Genomic DNA, 12,596 nt, shown 5'->3' on the forward strand with positions numbered 1-12,596 from the left:
CAGAAGCCCCCAGCATGTCCCTGCGGCCCCTAGGACGGGGTCAGGGGCGTCTCAGCGCACTGCCCCCGCCCTGAGTGCTGACTCCACAGCTCCTATTGGCTGGGAACTGAGGCCAATGGGAGCTGCGGGGGCGCTGCTTGTGGGCACAGGCAGCGCACGGAGTCATCTTCCTGCCCCCCGGGGCAGCAGGGACATGCCGGGTGCTTCTGGGAGCAGTGTGGGGCCAGGGCACGCAGGGAGTCTGACTTAGCCCTGCTGCGCCGCTGCCTGGGAGCCGCCGGAGGTAAACGCTTCCTGGCCAGAGCCCACACCCCAAACTCCCTCCCAGGGCCTGCACCCCCCCCCCCCAACCTAGTGAAAGTGAGTGAGGGTGGGGGAGGGACAGCAAGTGACAGAAGGCGGGGCGATGGAGCGAGTGGGGCGGGGCCTAGGGGAAGGGGCGGGGAAGGGTATTTGGGTAGGTGTGGTGAAGCAGTGGGCAACACTACTCCTTCTCCCTGCACCCGATTTGGCCCTTGTCCGGCCTCCGCCTCCAGCGGCTTGACTCCCCTGCGCTCCCACCGTGCCCCCAGCTCAGACTCCGCCCCGCACGGGGGAGGGCCGCGCCAGGGCTGCTACGGCGCATGCTCGCTGAGCGGGCGCAGAGCCGCCAGGGAGGGACTCGGCGCGGGCTGACCCTTCTCGCGCCCCGTCGCTCGGAGTCGCGGCTGGGTAGTGACGTGGAAGAGGCTCCGCCCCAGCCTAGCAGCGTCCGAGAGACTCGACCCCGCGGGGACGGAGGTTGGACGCGCCCGGGGCCAGCATCATGTGGGCCGCCGCCGCCGGTGAGTGACGGCGGGGACCTCGGGAGCGATGGGGCGGGAGCCTGGCCTCGGGCAGGGGCGCCGCCACCTGGTGGGTGTCGTGGGGGGGCGAAGGCGGGGGGGGCAGCAAGCTGATCCGGTGGTGAGCCGTGGGGTGGCGTGGGGGAGCGGCACGTGCGGCGCGGGGGCCTCGGCGGGCGGTGGGACCAGCGCGTGGCTCTTGGGCGTGCGGGGAAAGCCGGGTTCAAGACCGCAGGTTGCTCTTTTCGTTCCAGTCTTCATTGCTTCACTGCGCCTGTCAAACTCGGGTTCAGGCGTTCAGACTTCATGGGCCCATGTTCTAGTAGGACGGAGGCTCCCTTGAACTAGGGTCTGAAAAGCCACCTTTGCCAGGTCTACTTCAGATCAGAGAGTGGTGGAGACAAGTAGCGTCCCTTTCATCTTCTCTATCTAGCTTCATTCCATGGGGTTTCACCTCTCTTCCTTAATTTGTTTCCTTGATGCATAGCCTAGCAAACAGAAAGGGAGGACTTGTGGCACCTTAGAGACTAACCAATTTATCTGAGCATTTCCACAGTATGCATCCGATGAAGTGAGCTGTAGCTCATGAAAGCTCATGCTCAAATAAATTGGTTAGTCTCTAAGGTGCCACAAGTCCTCCTTTTCTTTTTGTCTAGCAAATGTTGCACCACTTCCTCCCCCTCCCTGCCCTACCCCAGATTCTTACTCCCTGGCCCATTGTCCCTACCCACTTCCAAAGTGTCAGATAATGTTAGACCTGCTCTAAATCTCAGTCATGGGAAGTGGTGAAACCCTGGAATTAATTAATAGTAATTTTTAAAATTTCCCTGCTAGTGATGAAATATTTTGTAGTGTGTGCTTCAGTGTAACATTTAAAATCTCAGTGTGGTTAATGAAAAGGACTGGAAGTGAAAATGTGACCTGCATTCTTCAGAGGTAAAAATCTATTCCTCTTTTTCACCAATCCTCCTCTTTTGATGACTGCAACAAAAGATCATCCTACTAACAGCTTATTATTCTCTTGATTTGTGGCATAGATTGGGGTCCCTAACTTTTTGGCTGCATAAGCCCTTAGTTGCAAAATGGGGTTGCCTATACTTAAAACACTGCAGCAGCACAGTTGCATCCCTGCAGGGAAGATGCTACATTTAAAGATAGGAAGGCTTCACCTGTAGGTGTAGGTATTTCACCTGCCTGAGAGAGGGCAGCTAGGTCCACAGGAGAATCCTCCCGTTAACCTAGTGCTGTCTACGTTAAGGGTTAGGTAGGTTTAACTGTGTCACTCAGATGCGGATTTTTCACACCCATGAGCAAGGTAATTATACTGACCTAATTTCCTGGCACAGACCTGCCCTACTGTTTCCTGTGACCCCAGGCAGCAACAAAACAACTTAGTTACCAACAAATTAACACATTAAGTATGTTTAGTGTTCTCTAATGTGACACAAGCACTCGCATATTACGACATAGCTTCTTGAAGTCCAGCCATGTGATAGAAATTGCACATCTAATCTCCGATGTGACACCAATGGTAGATTGATACCAAAACTTGATGGACAGAAGTGTGCTGAATTCAGCTTCACACAAATTTGTGCTGGCAAATGGCACTGTCAGTATCAAGGTGCATGTTGCTGCATGTTGAGAGTGCAGGATATTCATTCTTGGCAGTGAACCGGAACTAGGGGGGAGAAAGTTGGGCATAAGTTTGATCACAGGAAATTTCAATGAGCTGTTCAGTTTCAGTTGCTGGCAAATCCATGACATCAGGCTTAAACTGAAATGGGTTTTGCACCCAGTCATATTCTCACATCTAAGTCCTAGTCCAGTGCCTTAAGAAGACTATTCTTCCTCCCCAGTGTATGAAGCTTTTATCTATAGGACCTTCGCTAAAGTTTCCGAACAACAATACACAAATTTAACTCTGTGATTGCAGACTTTAAAGATCAAAAGGTAGAGAGTTAATGTTACTGCAGCTTTCATTTCTGCTTTGTTCAAAAGCAATATTGTCAAACCAAAGCATTCAATAAATTAAGAATTAACCCTCAGAAATAATGAGATTTACTTCAAATCATGAGATGAAAATACATTTTGGTTTCTTATTTGCTTTCTAGTTTTTGAACCTTCAGGGTATACTTGGGTCATAATTTTCAAGCTCTCTGTAACCACCAGGGCTAAAAATTTACTTTTTTTATGTGAAAGCTGATATTTCATGTAATCACTTGACTCCACATGTTGGGGTTTTAAGAAAAATACCAAATACTGTGAGGCTTGGCAACATTGAACAGGGTGGCATGTCCTATCTCCTAGAGTACAGCAATGTGAGCTAAAACCCATTGCTTCTTTGCAAGTCCTTTAAGGCCAATATGCCTGGAACTTATGTCCTTTTTTGCTTCTTTATGAAGACTTTAAAAAAAAAAAACCCAAAACTTTTGAAGTTTAGCGGGTTTTTTTGCTTGTTTTTAACATTTAGATGTTCAGGTTCTGTCATGGCTGGAAGGGGTTATGTCTAGAGGACTAGTGAAAGAGCCAAGACATCACAAGAGCCAAGAGAATGAAAGTTATGCTGCCTTATATTTTTTGGTGGTTACACTTAAATTTTTGGAGGGGGTTTGGTTTCCTCTTCCTCCCCCTTAACACTTGTTTAACTTTAGTGACTGACATTTTGGGTCAACAAAGCCTTTTTTAAAGAATCAGCACCCTTACCCTTTTACTTAAGGAGTCACAGTAAACACTCCCGAGTCCTCCCAGAGATCTTACAGCAAAACCAGGGAAGTTTAGACTTAACATTCCAGGTAATTCTAACGTTTAAAATAAAAAAAAACTGGGGAAAAAACCCTATTTGCTAATCCAGCATAAGGAGTAAAAAGGGATTAAGCCTAACTTTTTTTTTTTTAAAGGTGCCCTTGCAAAGGATTTTTAGTGCCTGAATTTTCCTCATTATAACTTTTCTAACAGTTTATAGATTCTAAGGCTGGAAGGAACCATTGTGATCATCTGCTCTGACCTTCTGTATAGCGCAGGCCATAGAATTTCCCCAAAATAGTTCCTATTTTTTGTAGATGTGAATTTTCTTCTGTTACACAATAAGGCAGCTGTCTCAATACTGTAAACTTCTGCTTTGCTATTGTTACCTCTGCCTCAAGTTTCTGACTTGGCCCTGGTCTAAACTACGAGTTTAGGTCGAATTTAGCAGTGTTAGATCGTTTTAACCCTGCATCCATCCACACAACGAAGTCATTTTTGTTGACTTAAAGGTCTCTTAAAATCAGTTTTTGTACTCCTCCCCGACGAGGGGATTAGCGCTGCAATGGACATCGCTGGGTCAGAAGACGAAATGCCAAAATATTTTAAAAAATCTTCAAGGGCATGAAGGACAGAGACTATAACAGGGACCTGCAGCAGTGCTGTGTGAAAATTAAGGAGCTCAGGCAAGCCTACCAAAGAGGCAAACAGCCGCAATGCGGGAGGACTGCATGAGCTCAGAGAACATTTCATGGCGAGTGTGTTTTTTTGCCTTCTTATCTGTGCTAGCCTCTGGGAGGGAGATGATGGGGGAGTGTTCAAACATTTGCAGCTGCGGGAGGAAAAAAAGGGAGAGAAGTATTTAAAAAGACACATTTTAGAGAACAATGGGTAGACTCTTTCACGGTGAACCAAGCTGTTAACATTACATAGTACATGTGGTTTCGGTACAAGGTCGCATTTTGCCTCTTATATTGAGGGCTGCCGGTTTGGTGTGAGAGATCACACACGCAGGGCCAGGCAACAGAATTCAGCTTGCAGGCAGCCATGGTAAGCCACTGTCTTTTGGCTTCTTTAACCTTCATAACATGTGGGAATGTTTTCAAACAGCAGCGCCCTCATTTCCTATACCAAGCACCCATTGGGTTGGCCATTTAAAATGGGTTGACCATTTAAAAGGAGGGGCTGCGGTTTTTGGGTTAACGTGCAGCACAAACCCAGCTTAACACCCTCCCCACACACACAATTCTCTGGGATGATCGCTTCACCCCTCCCCCCACTGTGTGGCTAACAGCGAGGAGGATTTCTTTTCAGCCACAGGCAAACAGCCCAGCAGGAATGGCCAGCTCTGAATGTCCCCTTAATTAAATACCCCTATTTCAACCAGGTGACCATGAATAATATCACTCTCCCGAGGATAACACAGAGAGATAAAGAACAGATGTTGCTTGAATGCAGGCAAACACCGGGACCATATGCTGCCATACTTTGTTATGAAATGATTCCAGACTATGTGCTACTGGCCTGGTGTGGTAAAGTGTCCTACATGGAGGACGGAATAAGGCTGCCCTCCCCAGAAACCTTTTGCAAAGGCTTTGGGAGTACCTCCAGAAGAGCTTTATTGAGATGTCCCTGGAGGATTTCCGCTCCATCCCCAGACATGTTAACAGACTTTTCCAGTAGCTGTACTGGCTGCGAATGCATCCCAAGTCTTCAGGGTAAATTAATCATTAAACACGCTGCTTTTAAACCATGTATTATATTTACAAAGGTACACTCACCAGAGGTGCCTTCTCCGCCTTCAAGGTCTGGGAGCCTGCCTTGGGAGGGTTGGGAGGGTATTGGATCCAGGGTGATAAACAGTTCTTGGCTGTCCGGGAGAACAGTTTCACCCTCTTCCTCATTCCCTGAATCGTCATCCCTGTTGCATGAGACTCCCCCCTTGCAGGAGTACACGTACAGGGGTGGGACAGTGGTAGGAGCACCCCTAGAACTGTATGCAGCTCAAATGTTTGAACACTCCCCCTATCATCTCCGTCCCAGAGGCTAGCACAGATAAGGCGAAAAAAAACGCACTCGTGATGAAATGCTCTCTGAGCTCATGCAGTCCTCCCACATTGAAAGAGCTCAGCAAAATGCGTGGAGGCAAGCAATGTCAGAGTCCAGGAAAGCACAAAATGAATGCGAGGACAGGAGGCGGGAGCAAGAGGAGAGGTGGCGGCAGCGTGATGAGAGGAAGTAGGATGCAATGCTGAGCCTACTGGAGAATCAAACTAATATGCTGTGGCATGTGGCTGAGCTGCAAGAAAGGCAGCAGGAGCACAGACCGCAGCTGCAGCCCCTATGTAACCACCTGCCCTCCTCCCACAAGTTCCATAGCCTCCTCTCCCAGACCCCCAAGAATGCGGGGGCGGGAAGCCCTCCGGGCACCCAAGCACTTCACCCCAGAGGACTGCCCAAGCAACAGAAGGCTGGCATTCAATAAGTTTTGAAGTGCAGTGTGGCCTTGTCCTTCCCTCTTCCACCACCCCACCCGGTGCTTCCTTCCTCCCCCACCCCTCCCAGGCTACCTTGGCAGTTATCCCCCTATTTGTGTGACAAATTAATAATGCATGAATTTGAAACAACAATTATTGCCTTTGCAAGCGGTGATCGAAGGTGGGAGGTCAGTTGGCTTACAGGGAAGTAGAGTGAAGCAAGGGGGTGGGTTTTGATCAAGGAGAAACAAACAGAACTGTCACACCATAGCCTGGCCAGTTTTCAAAGCTTCTCTGATGCGCAGCGCACCCAGCTGTGCTCTTCTTATCGCCCTGGTGTCTGGCTGTGCATAGTCAGCAGCGAGGTGATTTGCCTCAACCTCCCACCCTGCCATAAACGTCTTCCCCTTACTCTCACGGATATTGTTGAGCACACAGCAAGCAGTAATAACAATGGGAATATTGGTTTCGCTGAGGTCTAACCAAGTCAGTAAACTTTGCCAGCGCACTTTTAAACGTCCAAATGCGCATTCTACCACCATTCTGCACTTGCTCAGCCTATAGTTGAACAGCTGCTGACTACTGTCCAGGGTGCCTCTGTATGGCTTCATGAACCATGGCATTAAGGGGTAGGCTGGGTCCCCAAGGATAACTATAGGCATTTCAACTTCCCCAATGGTTATTTTCTGGTCTGGAAAGTAAGTCCCTTGCTGCAGCTGTCCAGACAGACCAGAGTTCCTGAAGATGCGAGCGTCATGTACCTTTCCTGGCCATCCCACGTTGATCTTGGTGAAACATCCCTTGTGATCCACCAGTGCTTGCAGCACCATTGAAAAGTACCCCTTGTGGTTTATGTACTGGCTGCCAAGGTGGTCCGGTCCCAAGATAGGAATATGGGTTCCATCTATCGCCCACCACAGTTAGGGATCCCATTGTAGCAAAGCCATCCACTATGACCTGCACATTTCCCAGAGTCACTATCCTTGATAGTGATTGCGTTGGCTACTTGGATCACAGCAGCCCCCACAGTAGATTTGCCCACTCCAAATTGATTGCCGACTGACGGGTAGCTGTCTGGCGTTGCAGGCTTCCAGAGGGCTATTGCCACTCACTTGTGAACTGTGAGGGCTGCTCTCATCTTGGTATTCTTGCACCTCAGGGCAGGGGAAAGCAAGTCACAAAGTTCCATGAAAGTGCCCTTACGCATGCGAAAGTTTTGCAGCCATTGGGAATCATCCGAGACCTGCAACATTATGTGGTCCCACCAGTCTGTGCTTGTCTCCTGGGCCCAGAATCAGCGTTCCATGGCATGAGCCTGCCCCATTGCCACCAGGATGTCCAAATTGTCGGGGCCCGTACTTTGAGAGAAGTCTGTGTCCATATCCTCATCACTCTTATCACTCCGCTGCTGTCGCCTCCTCGCCTGCCCTTGCAGGTTCTGGTTCTGAACATACTGCAGGATAATGCGCGAGATGTTTACAGTGCTCATAACTGCCGTGGTGATCTGAGCGAGCTCCATGCTTGCTGTGGTATGGCGTCTGCAGGAGAGCAGAGTTGCAGCGGAAGCGGTGGCTGATGACGGATGCCACGAGAATAGATATTTATAGAGAACAACGAGAGGACCTGTGAGGTGGATTCAGGAGAGCAGAGTTGCAGGGAAGTGGGAGCCCATGACAGCCAACATGGAGAAATTCGCTATCGAGACACGAGTAGGAGAGCAGAGTTGGAGAGGAAGTGGTGGTTGGATGACCAGTTTTGCAGGCCTAGTGCACCGTCTGCTGCCAGCAGCACCAGGACACAACAGCAGCGGTGTCGGTGAGCTGAGTGGGCTGCACGCTTGCTGTGGTATGGTGAGACAAGAGCAGGAGAGCAGAGTTGTAGCGGAAGCAGTGGTTCGATGATGACGGTTAGCAGTCCTACTGCACCGTCTGCTGAAAGCAGTATGGCATCCACACGGAGAAAAGGCATGAAACGATTGTCTGCCGTTGCTTTCACGGAGGGAGGGGAGACTGACGACATGTACCCAAAACCACCCGCGACAATGTTTTTGCCCCATCAGGCATTGGGAGCTTAACCCAGAATTTCAGTGGGCGGCGGAGACTGCGGGAACTGTGGGATAGCTACCCACAGTGCAACCCTCCAAAAGTCGACGCTAGCCATGGTACTGTGGACGCACCCCGCCGACTTAATGCGCTTAGTGGGGGGACACACAATCGACTGTATAAAATCACTTCCTAAAAAATGGACTTCTATAAATTTGACCTAATTCCGTAGTGTAGACATACCCTTAGTTTTGGAGTATGACAAGCCTGGTGAAAACCTGGTGCACTTCCTTTAAGTGGCATTGCCTGGATTGAAAGTGAGGCATCTGAAAGCACTAATGGCATGTAATCATGATACCTACAGGGTCAGTGTTTAGGAAAGTGCTTCCATGCTGCAGTTTTATGTAAGAGTATGGTCAAGATCAGGTGAAGTGTTGAGATATCAAACTTTTTTTTCTGTCAGTCTCTGTTATAACTCTGGAGGTCTGTCCCACCTTACGCATTAGATTTTTATTTTTTTCTAATTTCCTCGTATAAACACGTGCTTGCATATGTGTTCATATATTTAAAAAAAATCTTATCTCAATGTAATGGATAACCAGGTCTACTGTAATTAAAGTTTAGAACAGTTTTCTGTTTAAAGCTCAACTCTTCTAAGTACTCTAAAATCTGCATGGTTACTCGGATTGCTTTGAAAATTTTTGAGTTACCTTTTGGATTCTGTTCAGCCCATTACCGCCCCTTTCTTCTGATTTCTAGGCAGAGCTACTAAGATGCTGGAAAGGAATGTTCCCTCAATTCTGAGACCAACTAAAGGAATGGATCTGAAGATCAAGAGAGGTTTTTGCAGTAAATCACAGGAGGGGAGCAAACAAAAGCCTGAAGTAGGGGGTAAGCTTTTTGCTCTGAGATTCAAAGGTATCAGTGTTACTATTAGAATAGCTACCAGGCTGAGGAACAAGTGTAAAGAACTGCTAAATAATCATTAAATCAAGAACATAGATCAAACGTCTTACGTATATATAGTACATTCATTCTAAAGGATACTCTTCACAATATGGTTTGTGTCAACCAAGTGTACGGACTATACATAGGGGTCATTATCACACTGAAATGCAGCTATCTCTGGGAAGGAACATGGTAGTTCAAAAGCTCATAGCAATGTCAGCCAACAAGTTGGTTCAGAAAGTGAAAAATTTCTCGCACAATGAAAACTTTAGCACGTATTTAGGTAGCCAGAATGTCCTGAGTAAGAATTTAGTCAAATACAAGGCTCTGCTCTTTTGAAAAGGACTTAAGTTTTCTCTCTCACTCAAAAGACAGAACTTTAAACTTAGATGTCAAATCCAAGACTATCTGTATTACTAATCAAAGGAAAGCTTTTTCTTTTTAGGGACAGCCTTCTTTTCTTAGTAGGTTAAGAGGAGTTCTTGTTTGATAGTTTATGCATTCAGAATCTCCCAGTTGCATTCTGTAACTAATCACTTCCTTCCCACAATCAGTCTGTTTTTATATTTGTGAGTGTTGTGATAGTGTTGAGAATTCCTTAGCAGAGCCCTTCCCACAGCAGGGCAGTGATCCACTAGAAGTATGCTGTCTCTGCACTGCAGGATCATTTTGAGTTTGCCACAGACCTAGTTCATCCTTTAAGATGGGATTCCTTTTCCTTTCAAGTCAGTGATTAAGATTAGAGTGAACAGTGATAATCTATACTGGACCCTCTGTGTAACAGACCAATTATTGGTTTGACTGTCAGAGCCAATGGGTAAAAAGTAGGGCTGTCAAGTGATTAAAAAAATTAATTGTGCGATTAATTGCACTGTTAATACAATACCATTTATTTAAATATCTTTGGATGTTTTCTACATTTTCTAATATATTTTAATTACTACACAGAATACAAAGTGTACAGTGCTCACTTTATATAGTTTTTATTACAGATATTTGCACAGTAAAAAACAAAAGAAATAGTATTTTCCAATTCACTTTATAGAAGTACTGTAGTGCAATCTCTTTATCATAAAAGTTGAACTTACAAATGTAGAATTATATACAAAAAATAACTGCACTCAAAAATGAAATAATGTAAAACTTTAGAGCCTACAAGTACATTCAGTCCTACTTCTTGTTCAGCCAATCGCTCAGATAAACAAGTTTGTTTACATTTGCTGCCGACTTCTTGTTTACAATGTCACCTGAAAGTGATAATAGGTGTTTGCATGCCACTGTTGTAGCTGGTGTCACAAGATATTTATGTGCCAGATGCACTAAAAATTCATATGTCCCTTCATGCTTCAACCACGCTTTCAGAGGACATGCATCCATGCCAATGACGGGTTCTATTAGATAACGAACCAAAACAGTGAGGACTAACACATGTTCATTTTCATGATCTGAGTCAGATGCCACCAGCAGAAGGTTAATTTTTTCTTTTGGTGGTTCAGTTCTGTCGTTTCTGCATCAGACTGTTGCTCTTTTAAGACTTCTGAAAGCATGCTCCACACCTCATCCCTCTCAAATTTTGGAAGGCACTTCAGATTCTTAAACCTTGGGTCAAGTGCTGTAGCTATCTTTAGAAATCTCACATTGGTATCTTCTTTGCGTTTTGTCAAATCTGCAGTGAAAGCGTTCTTAAAACGAACAACATATGCTAGGTCATCATCCGAGGCTGCTATAACATGAAATATATGGCAGAATGCAGGTAAAACAGAGCAGGAGACATACCATTCTCCACCAGCAAATTCAATCACAAATTTAATTAACACTTTTTTTTTTTTAAAAAAAACATGTGTCATCAGCATGGAAGCATGTCCTCTGGAATGGTGGCCGAAGCATGAAGGTGCATACAAATGTTTAGCATATCTGGCATGTAAATACCTTGCAGTGCCAGCTACAAAAGTGCTATGCAAACGCCTGTTCTCACTTTCAGGTGACACAGGAAGAGGCAGGCAGCATTATGTCCTGTAAATATAAACAAACTTGTTTGTCTTAGCAATTGGCTGAACAAGAAGTAGGACTGAGTGGACTTAGTTTTGTTTTTGAGTGCAGTTATGTAACAAAAAAAACCCCCTACATTTGTAAGTTGCACTTTCACGATAAAGAGATTGCACCACAATATTTATATGAGGTGAATTGAAAAATACTATATCATTTTTACAGTGCAAATATTTGTAATAAAAATGTGCACTGTACACTTTGTATTTTATGTTGTATCAGAAATCAATATATTTGAAAATGTAGAAAAATATCCAAAAATATTTAATACATTTCAATTGGTATACTATTGTTTAGCAGCGCGATTAATCACAATTAATTTTTTTTTAATCGCGTGAATTAACTGCGATTAATTTACAGCCCTAGTGAAAAAGCATTCTTAAATATGAGACATTAGCCACATTTGTGTTTGAAAACAAAGCATAAATTGCCCCCTTTTGCTTGTGTATGGACCGGGAGAATGAGTTTGGAAGAGAGGTATTGAGGGTCTGATCCTGTGCCCATTGAAGTCAACGACAAAGTTCTCGTCAACTTCACTGGTTTGGCATATGGTCCTGAGACCTACAGTATTCTTAAGAAGAGCTCTTTATATCGCCAGGTAAGATAAAGCCTTATGCTCCATCGCAAACTGTGACGCAGACAGGAAATTCTGTAGCAGTTTCATTTAACATTTTTAAAATGAGGATTTTAATTAAATACAAAAATAATCAGAATAGCTGCTGATATCAATATTAAATATCCTCCTAAGACAAGAGAGAGAGAGTTTCAGGATGGATTGATTTAGATCAAAGCAATTTAAATCACCAATTTTAATCATGATTTAAATCACCAAGCAGAAAACCTGATTGAAATAATAAATTTTAATCATGTTTTGCATTAATATTTTTTAGTTATTTCCCTAATGAAATGTTGATTCTTATTGGTTGGTAACCATTACAACATGCTGATTTGCAACCAGATCTACTCTTTGCATTACATTTGGTGCTTCTTTTTGTTAGTCAGGAGGCTACACTAGATCTGTTCACATTTATTTAAGCAATTAGCTTAACTTCTGTTTAATTCTTAATTTTAACTTTTTTTATGTTACATTTCTTGTTTATTAGATTAATTTTTATTTGTGATTCTGTGTCAAGCTCTGTTTGGATGGAAATTCAGATTCAGTTAAAATGCACAAAACAGCATTTTACCTTTTATTTAATAACTAAAAGACTACCTTAAACTTTTTTTTCTTAGGTTTCCAGGACACGGAATGCTTTTTTTGGTTTTTTGTTTTGGTTTTTTTACTTAAATGTTCAGTATATCTATTAAATAGTTTAGATAGGTAGATAATTTTATCTATAGTTAGTAAATTGAACTAATTTGTTTCTGGTCACCATGTCCTTTGAGATTTTTAGAACTAGTAGATTTCATCCTCACACCTAGTTTTTATTCACAGATTGGAAGAGGAAAAACGAGCTTTCCTGCTTTTTCATCTCTCAGCTTGTTTCTTGCCTTTGAATGAACTAATCATTGAACTG

At 44.6% G+C, this 12,596-nt stretch overlaps 1 protein-coding gene across 2 annotated transcripts in view; it reads left to right on the forward strand.

Moving 5' to 3' along the window:
- The first annotated feature begins 631 nt into the window (after positions 1 to 631).
- The window catches only part of FAM162A (family with sequence similarity 162 member A), a 32,490-nt gene continuing 20,525 nt past the window's right edge, over positions 632 to 12,596 (forward strand). The window contains exons 1-2 of one of the 2 annotated variants that reach the window (XM_073310846.1): positions 632 to 824; positions 8,845 to 8,976. In XM_073310846.1, coding sequence (XP_073166947.1) covers positions 806 to 824; positions 8,845 to 8,976 — 151 coding nt within the window. In that variant the 5' untranslated portion in view covers positions 632 to 805. The remainder of the gene's footprint in view (positions 825 to 8,844; positions 8,977 to 12,596) is intronic. The other variant, XM_073310855.1, reaches the window with a different exon arrangement.

Source organism: Lepidochelys kempii, chromosome 1 (genome assembly GCF_965140265.1).
Source record: "Lepidochelys kempii isolate rLepKem1 chromosome 1, rLepKem1.hap2, whole genome shotgun sequence".
In the NCBI taxonomy this organism is placed as follows: Eukaryota; Metazoa; Chordata; order Testudines; family Cheloniidae; genus Lepidochelys; species Lepidochelys kempii.